General features: G+C 51.2%; 2 protein-coding genes across 2 annotated transcripts; both read right to left on the bottom strand.

Moving 5' to 3' along the window:
• Positions 1-1709: 1709 nt before the first annotated feature.
• CGCS363_v007034 (Efflux pump rdc3) lies at positions 1710-3251 on the bottom strand (the record flags this gene model as incomplete). The annotated part of the gene is made up of 3 exons (XM_036638883.1): positions 1710-2537; positions 2604-3063; positions 3115-3251. 3 exons carry the CDS (start codon positions 3249-3251, stop codon positions 1710-1712), a joined length of 1425 nt encoding a protein of 474 aa, XP_036496930.1.
• Positions 3252-4184: 933 nt separating this feature from the next.
• Positions 4185-5578, bottom strand: Pm20d2-2 (Peptidase M20 domain-containing protein 2; the record flags this gene model as incomplete). The annotated part of the gene is made up of 2 exons (XM_036638882.1): positions 4185-5426; positions 5492-5578. 2 exons carry the CDS (start codon positions 5576-5578, stop codon positions 4185-4187), a joined length of 1329 nt encoding a protein of 442 aa, XP_036496487.1.
• Between the last annotated feature and the right edge of the window lie 3839 nt (positions 5579-9417).

Raw genomic sequence — 9417 nt, 5'->3', positions numbered from 1 at the left:
GTGCTTTCGATCGGGGCTCAGTTATCATTACATGGAGACGGTGGTTCTAGAAGAGAAAAACTATGATTCGCGGCTGAGCTTCCGAGTTTGCCCTTAAAAGGGGTATTTGCTCAACTGCTCTCAACCGGGATAGCTTCCGGTCTCTAATGAGTCAGCTACCTAGGCGATCCCCATCTTGAGTCATGGTCCCGGGTAAGTGGGAAAGCAGAATAGAATAATTTAGCATTCGGCCTTCGAGTAAGTGTTGTGGTGAGGAATGTGAACATGTCTGCCATTACCGTACAGACGTTAGGCGGCGCCCGTCAGCAGTAGCATCGAAGAGTAAAAGGAGTCTCACGGGCGATTTTATCGTAGGAAAACTGTTACAAATGTTGAACTTTCTGTTCGTGGATGAAGACGAACGAAGCTGTGCTCATGGATGATTGGAGTGTTGTGTTATATTCGGTTGCTGAGTTTGGAAGTTGTTTGCGGGTGGCTATGCTGGCTTTAGGAGGGAGATCATCAAGGTAACGCAGTAATTCATAAATGATGCCGATCAGGAGAAAGAGTGACGATTGGTGAGAGCCTAAGTGAGAGATGGATCGCCTGGCCGGCACAGGTGGGATACTTGTACTACACACCGCTTGTAAAGATAAACTATCCCGCCGGCTCCTTCAGCGATGAATACTGCGTATGTTACCATATGCTTTCGGTCTAAGCCGAAATAACGAGTTGTACAGACAAATTTTGTCCCCTGGAACCGTTTTGCATGCCTTAAAGGTCGCGCGCTCGCATCGAATGGCAGCACTTTCTTCGAACTACGTGTCTCTTTACAGAAATTGTCTCTTCTACTCTTCAACATTCGTAAAATCCTCAAGATGAAGTGCGGTCACATCATTATCCTAGCTGTTAGCCTAGTTGCGCCGGCAATGGCAGATTGGTGCAACTACGGCACCAGCAACCCAGCCCCTCAGGGCCAAGACTGTGGCCCAGTAAGAAATCTTCACTAACACGATATGTTTGAGAGTAATAGCTAATGAGTTCTTTCCCCTAGGGCTACTATTTCTACTGCGTATGATTCCAGATCTCTCTTGGAACGAGTTTAGAGTAACTTGTCTCACTAATGCAAACTTCCAGTGTGGTGACCAACCGTCTGCCGATCGCCCGATTTGGCGCGGGGACTGTTCATCTCCTCCCTCTCACGATGGTTGCGGTGCTGGGGCTGTAAGTAACCCTCAGATGACGCTTTGGAAAATTGATACTAACCATTATATTCAGGTGGTTTCATGCGTATGACAAATCTCCGATCCTCGAAATGATTATTTTCTTTCTTGTGCGCTGAACTAACATCCGGTCTAATTAGTGTTCCTAGAGTGGCGGTGTCATTGTGTTCAATGGCATGGTGGCGAGGTTAGAGTTTTTAGGACAAGTTTGCCGAAAAACATATGGCGTGAAAATTCGTAGGCTAAGGGTAGTTACTTTACATCGTATTGCAGTTTCCTCTGGTCTTTCAAGACTTACCTTCTGTGTACAATGCGTCCCATCTGCTCTTGTTTCATACTAGTGCCCCAGTTCAGTTGTCTCCGTTTCTTGTCTCAACAGACCCGAGTGAAGAAGATTCATGGTTGAAGGTGGAAAGATGTGTCTCTTTGTTCTGGCGCTAACATACGTCCATGGCTGCCAGCCTCTGTACCTGTCCATCTCGACGGTGTTAAGACTGAAAGTCCCAGTTACCAGGAAGTTTGAGTTTTCTTTCTCAGTTGTTCTCCTTTGAAATAAATCAAAAACGCTACAGGAGCAACAACCACCCCGATGACAGCCAAGATGGTGTTGCCTATACCATCGCCCAAAGCCTGATACATCTTGCCACCACACAACGGAAGTAGGCCACCTCCCAGGCTTCGTAGCACAGTGCTGGCCGCCGTGGCACTCGCTGCGTACTCGGTGAAAGCATCTACCAGATACGCATTAATAGGAACGAAGATAAGGATTGTACCAAAGCCAATTAGGAGCATGCCGAACAGTGGTGCAATCCAGTGCACGTTGCGTTCCAGTGTCCACCCGTACAGTAGCAGTCCGGCCGGAACAAGAAGGCTACCGGGAAGTAGCGGGGGAAGTCTGTATTCCGGCTTCATGGTTCCGGATCTCGCGGCGCCTCGCTTAACGATTCGATCTGAAATTACGCTCAAGACGATGTTTCCAGAAACATTGCCAATCCCGAAAGCCAAGTACGTAAGTCCTACGTTTCTCTCGTCAAACGTGTCGTAACGTTCGACAAAGGTTGAGCTCATAGTTGTGAACATGATGTAGATATAGCCGTAGTTAATCGCAGCAAGCACTGAAAGAAAGAACACAATTGGCGACAAAAAGAGTAGCTTGGAGGGTCGAACAACAGCGCTCGTGAATGTCTTCAGGCGAGGTTGTGAGGAGAATTCGGACGAGTTGCCAGGTGCAAGGGCTTCTCGCGCTTTATCCTGGGTTCGAGCCTTGCGCTTCAAGAGTGTTGGTAGATGAGACTCCCTCAGGAACGCCGCAGCCGCAACAAGAATCGCTAACATCTACACACGATTGTCAGCAATTTTACCTACTAGCATGGAAGTCAACGTCGAGGAACCTGGACTCACCGCTATTGCGAGAAACCAAAAGTTCCATCTCCAGCTCGTTGCAGCCGCCAGGTAGCTCCCAACGAGAGGTCCGATGGCCGGGCCCAGTAGGACGGGAAGGTTCCAGAAAGCGAGAGCCTTCCCGCGCTCCTCTATTTTGAAGATGTCAGCTACGCTCGCAGGACCAAGTGCCAAAGGGCTTGATCCCACGAGGCCAGTGACGAAGCGGAAGATAATCAGCATCGGCAAGTTTACCGACAGCGCGCATGCTACGTTGCTTATGATGAACAACACTGAGTTGACGTGGTAAATAATTAGCCTCCCATACATCTCGCTCAGCGGCGCGTGCACGAGGGGCCCAAAGGCATACCCAAGAACGAAGACGGATACACTGAAAGCTTCGAGGTCAGGGTTTTCTGATTGATGGAAATCTTTCATAGCGGAAGCGGTGCTTGGGGCAAACATAGAAGAGCCAAAAGGGCTTCGCATCATGTTAGCCACGTAGGTATGTGGAAACGACTAAGCAACTTACGAAATGAGTGTTAACAGGGAGATCAGGAGAACATTAGTCCACTTCTTGCTGCTCGACCAGTTGCACGGTAATCGTGCATCTCTGTCATCTGCTTCAACTTCATATTCCGACCGCATCGGCTGCTGGCCTTCTCCCATGATTATCTGTCTTCTCCTGCTAGTATTAGAAGAGGAAAACGATCTTGTGTGCAGCAAATCGTGGAAGAATTCCGTGGTATAAAATGAACGTATAACCAAAAGTCGAGATTCTTTGGCTTGGTTCGATGGCCACCAAGTTTGACGCCAGTCTTGGCACCCCAGATTATACGGAACTCCATGATATATTATGTTGAATAATCCGAGGCGTCCATAGTGCACTTGACAATGATGCCACGCTATTGAGGGTCACACTATTCCCAGACAATCCAAAAAGGACCTGTCAGCGTGTCTCGGAGTACCATTTCTTAATTCCGGACCAAAGATGACAGCGCCTTATCGTGATCCGCAGCGAGACCCACAAATGACTGACTTCCATGCGGGTTGCTTCATACGTCTTCGATTTCTCCACTACCTAGACCATTCTTGGGACTTTCCGAGCCACAAGTACAAGATACAAGCAAATACAGAGCCCGGATATAGGCCTCTGGTGAGTGGTTAGAAATAGACACGTTCTCCCCTTGAACCTGGCTGCCCTGCCGAAAACTCGGAGCGCCTCGAAAAACAGTGACTATCACTCCAAGTCAGGATGTGCCAATGAAATCATCGGTCTTCTTTCCTGCGCTGGGTTTTCGGACCATCGTCTTGGTGGTCTAGGAAGATCTATGGTTGTCTCCGTCTCAAAGTAGATTCGTTGTTTGACTTGGGGGTCATTTCAACAGCTTGGATTTGATTGTAGCTGTTGCAATTGGGCTTTCTGCGAAGCTCTTTGACCGACTTATGGCTTTTGCAAATTAACGAAAATTCAAACAGACACAGTTGATGAAGTTCGAATTTTCTAGTATGATACATTTACTTTGAAAAGAAAGTTGTAAATTGAGGCAAAATACATCAATGTGTATTGTATTGGATATTTGACTTATCAATGCCGTTAACTTAGCCCACGTTTCCACAAGAGCACAGTTTCTTAACGATCGTGCTAATTCTGGAGGAATCCTTTACAATGAGAGACATCTCCTCCTCGCAAGAAATCTTTCGTCTTCTCTCCGCCACTGTTTCTTCAAACTCGCGTTGAACTTTGGAGGCTACCTCATCGTCGGTCAGGACAGCCCAGGCAGACCTCGCCAGAGCCTTGGCAACAATGAGACTGCGCTCGTGCGCTGGCTCGGCTCCAGCAGCTTCTGTGAAGCCGACAGTGTGGTTGCTCTGTCCTTCCTTGGCATCGATACCGTAGATGGGGTGGATGACGGGGACAACACAACCGACGTTCCCCTGGTCGGTAGCGCCAGAGATAACCTCCTTCGTGTCCACGTCGCACCACATGGGAATGCCCAGGTCTGCCGCGCAATCGGCAAAGACCAGAGAGAGTTGCTTATTCGGACGCATGGGAGCGTAGAAGACATCGTATTCTACCTGCATCCTGCAGCCTGTGGCTATAGCGCCAGCCCGAAAATTCGCAACGACCCGGTCTCGCAGCTCCAGGGTTTTCTCAATGGTTGGCGCACGCACCGCGTATTCAACGGCAGCAAAGTCGGGAATGACATTGCTCTTAATTCCAGCGTCAGTAAAGATACCGTGGACGGTGGAATCCTTCGTCATTTGCTGCCTCATCATGCTGACGCCATTGTAGCCGAGAACAGCGGCGTCAAGAGCATTCACGCCCTCCCAAGGTGAGGCGGCTGCGTGGGCAGCCTTGCCTTCGAACTGAATCTTGAAGCTAGTCGTAGCAACATGGTTAACGAAGGCGTTGCAGTGTCGCCCTTCAGTGCCATAGGCAAACATAGGAGCCGGGTGAGCCATGACGCAAGCGGCGACCCCGTCATAGGCCCCCTTGCGAACGAGCATGCCCTTACCGCAACCACCTTCCTCGGCTGGAGTACCAAGGAGCTTCACCCGTCCAGGCTTGTTGGAAGTCTTCAGAGCGGCGACTGTGGCAATGAAGCCCGCCAGGGATGCAGTTGCGATGAGATTGTGGCCACAGGCGTGGCCAATGCCAGGTAGCGCATCGTACTCGGCATTGAAGACCACCAAACGGCCGCCCTCTCCGTACTCGGCTTCCAAGGAGGTAGGAATGCCGTATGCGTGGGGTGTCACTTTGAAGCCAAGCTTCCCCATTGCCGTGGTGAGGGCATCGTGAGCATGGTACTCCTCGTAATTCAGCTCAGGGTGCTGGTGTATCTAACATGCCGAAGCCAAGGTCAGTCGGGATATTTATACGGATAGCAGTAACCGGGTCGACTAACGTCCAAGTCTACTTCTCTTAATAAAACCTTGGCATCACTTATGGCGAAATCCATTGCAGCAGCAATTTCAGGCGCAAAGGTAGCCATGGTAGGAACAGATTGGGATGTTGAAGTAACGACACGCATATTGGCCTAATCGATGTAGACGGTTTACTAGCTGCCGCTCTTTGAATGGAAACGACTAGATGATTATTACAAGTTACGGCCCGTTCATGTTTAAGTAGTTTTTCAGTACGAGCAGCAAAGTGATGAATTGCTCTGACCTGGTTTCTTCTTGTAAGAGTCCTGGAGCCCGATTGTGACCTGGCGCATGGATTCGGATTGTCGTCGGGGTGGGACCCGCACCGCGCGGTCTGGGGACCCCAGCAGAGTATTCGCCGATGACTGGACAGAATTGCCGACGAAGACTGTCAGAACCCTTAAGAAAGTATTCGCCTCCGCTGCCTTATCTTTTGCTATCATATTCGAGATACCTCATTGTTGGATGGCAACCCAACGGTATCTCTTGGTCGCCATGCACATGCTTGCCTGGCATCGAGAAGAAATTCTGCGAAGGTCCAGACCACTTTCTTGAGGCGAAAGACATGGGATTGACATTATTACTTGCCAGACTATGAGTTATGCTATGGAAAGGCGCTCATGCATGAGCCCAAGACTCCATCAGCGGTTCAAGAACCACGCTCATAACGACCAAGTTCTCCGTTGCAAACCGCATCTTTTCGTGCACAGCAAAATTGCGTTAGCCAGCCCCCGACCGGCCCGTTCCGACCAGTCAATACTGCCATATGGACAGCTCTACTCCGAAATATCCTCGTACTTCCGCTTTCCTGTGATAGGCCTAAAATGAAAGTACTCCAAGTTGACATATCTCTCTACTTTATCCATGCAGCGCTCTCGATCATATCTTTTGGTAAAGAGCCCCTCTTGACGGTAGATTTTCATGATGCCCTTGCCTGGAGGGCCAAACTCAACCGATCTTCTGTCATTGGCATGCTGTTGTAAATGTGTGAGATGATCCGCCGTAAGACTGAGGCGGCTCAAGAAAATCCAAAAGATATGGTAGCACATACGAGTTCAAAATTTCTCCACATCTTCTTCAGCTTCGAGAAGAAGCCAGTCACTGTGTAGGTTGCATGCTCCTGCCACTCTTCATCGCCCTGTTTAGATATTGCATCAGTAGAGTTCTGGGGTTGATGTGACTGGAGGGGAGTCAACCTGCGAGAGTTTGGTTGGCTTTGGGCCGACTTGAACATCAGCAAGAATGACGGTCCCGCGCTCCGTATCAATGAAAATGTGGTGGCCGTCGCGTCCGGTAGGATGATTTGCCAGCACATAGACGTACGCGGGTACTTGAATCGTCCATCCCTCAAACAAAAATTCTCTCTGGCTTTCGCCAGGAAATTTCAAAGCTCTGTCACCTGCGCAGTCAACCGCGGTTGTCCTCTCGAAGATCTGCCACGGTTCGAAGTCGTCTATCTCGTCGCGGCGGATGTATGGGACATGCCTCATCAGATCAAGCACTGTATCGTTCTTGCCAAGGGCAAAGGTATTCATCCAGTCTCTATTGATATGTTGCCACCCGCCCTCGGGAGGGTATCGAACCACCGACGGAGGAAGGAAAATTCGTGTCAGAAACTCATAGTAGGATGACAGTTCAGCAACGACTTCATCTCGTGAGTAACTCGGCACCTCGTCGTCAGAGTCAGACATGTTTAAGACCAGGGAAAGATTTTATGTGGCCGCGTGCGCCAGTGTCTCGCCAATTTGTTGTTGGCTTGAGAGCATTGGACGTTTAGGCAGCATGACTTCCGAGAGTGTCGCGAGATGTGAAAACGAGAGACGCGTTACTTTGATTCGCGAGACCAATTGATCTGGCGCTTAAACACACTAGTCCTCATCCAGAAGGTGACCTCTGCGAGCACTCAGTTTTGGTGTCTAGGACGAAAGCCCACATAACTCTTCTCTCGCCTAATTTTCCTCAGCGGCTGATAGTCCAAAGTCGTCACTGGAGCCACACAAATCATGACGCAACTCACAATAACCACAAACAAGCCCGCCCTTTTGGGCTCGCAAGCTCAGCTCTCATGGGCATTAAGGAAAGTGCAGAACTTGTGTTCGGCACACTCATGAGGTACACGTACAAACCTACTAGGTAGTCACTCGTCGAGTGCCGTGGTACCGTATGAGACCGGAACGATAGTGGGGCCGGTTCCTCTGCCCCCGTGCCCCGGCCCCCGTTGGCGTTTGGACTCCGGAGCAGGGCCGTTCACCAAATACCTTATTCGTAGATAGGTAGGTACTTTACGCGCCCTAGCCGGGCGCATCCTTCTTCCCTTGCCAGGCATTCCAAACACTGAAGTTCCTCACAGATCTGAGCCACCTCCAGGCCCGACTCCACTTATGCTTACGGTCGCGACGACGCTGAGTGTGTACCTAAGGTACTCATGCATTGAATGTCTGGCGTTCTATTCCATCGTCCTCACGCCTTGCTTTGCGTTCTTTCTTCGTCTTTTCCCTCCCTTCAACACTCTGGACGCGCCATGGTAACCGGGCCTCAACCATGTACCAGCCAATTCTCCACCGGTTGGGGCCGCTGGCTGTTCAGACTGCCTACCCCCGCGCCAGCTCTCGGCTTCCTCGAGCATCTTACCTGCTGGGCAGATCTTTATTGATCTCTCATCTACAAGTGTTCAGTCGGTATCCAAGCCCTACGGTGACATCTATCGCAACCACCGCTCGGCAGCATGCAAGATGCATTAATTCTCGCCCTCTTCTGGCTCGGGATCCTGTGTCGCGCCGACCTACTCCCATCGGTACGCCCGGGAAGCCGAGGCGTATCTTCCAGAAGCTCTTGTACCTCCTCGGCGGCCTAGGCCTTGCAGGATATGCCGCCGACCGCTTCTATCTTGGCAGCGTGGGCATGCGCAGCGCCAGAGCATACGGCACCATGGCTCTCGTCGGCCTTGACTACAAGCTGCACCTTGGAAGCAAGCCCTACATTGCTGGCGTACCCGTCGATGTTCTGCATGAGCGCAACGCCCGCCGCGTCTGCGACATGCTGAAGAGTAACGGAGGTCTCTACCTCAAGGCCGGTCAGGCTATGGCCATGCAGGGCAGCGTCCTGCCAGAGTGCTACCAGCAGAGACTTTCCGGATTATTCGACGATGCCACGCCAGCTCCATGGTCCGACGTCGAGGCTGTTATCTGGGAGGATTTTGGACAGACCGCTGACCAGCTGTTCGGCCCTGCCGTCGAGCGCGAACCTCGCGCGGCCGCTTCCATCGCCCAGGTCCACTATGCCCGCTTGCCGGACGGCCGCGAGATTGCCATCAAGGTCCAACGGAGGCAGATCGCGGCACAGGTGTCCTCCGATCTGTCGACGCTCAAGCGCTTGATCGAATTCGCTGCAAAGGAAACCGCGATCCCCATGGCGTCGCTCGGGGAGTTCCTCATGAACCACGTCATGCAAGAGACTGATTTCGTGCATGAACGGTATAACTCGGAGCGCCTTGCCAAGTTTGTGCGAGCGGACCCACGACTCTGCGACCGTGTTCATATTCCTACAGTCTACACCGACCTGAGTTCGAGGCGAATTTTGACGACTGAATGGATCCACGGTCTCACGCTTCGGGACAAGGAAGGCATTACAGCAGCAAGTAAACCATCGGGCCGTGGGCTGGGGCTCAACCTAGGCGACGTCATGGAGACAGTCATTGAGCTCTTCTCGGCCCAAATGTTTCGCTACGGATTCGTACATTGCGACCCTCACCCGGGAAACATATTTGTGCGGCGCTTGCCTTCAGGCAAGCCCGAGATTGTCCTTCTGGACCATGGCCTCTACATAACCCTCTCCGAGAATCTGCGACAGCAGTACGCCCAATTCTGGAAGGGTCTCCTCACGCAGGACACCGACGCCTTGAAAAAGG

Source organism: Colletotrichum siamense (assembly GCF_013390195.1).
Source record: "Colletotrichum siamense strain Cg363 chromosome Unknown KSG_Cg363_contig04, whole genome shotgun sequence".
Taxonomy (NCBI): domain Eukaryota; kingdom Fungi; phylum Ascomycota; class Sordariomycetes; order Glomerellales; family Glomerellaceae; genus Colletotrichum; species Colletotrichum siamense.
Note: the sequence above shows the minus strand (reverse complement) of the source record. Positions and strands in the feature narration are given on the sequence as shown.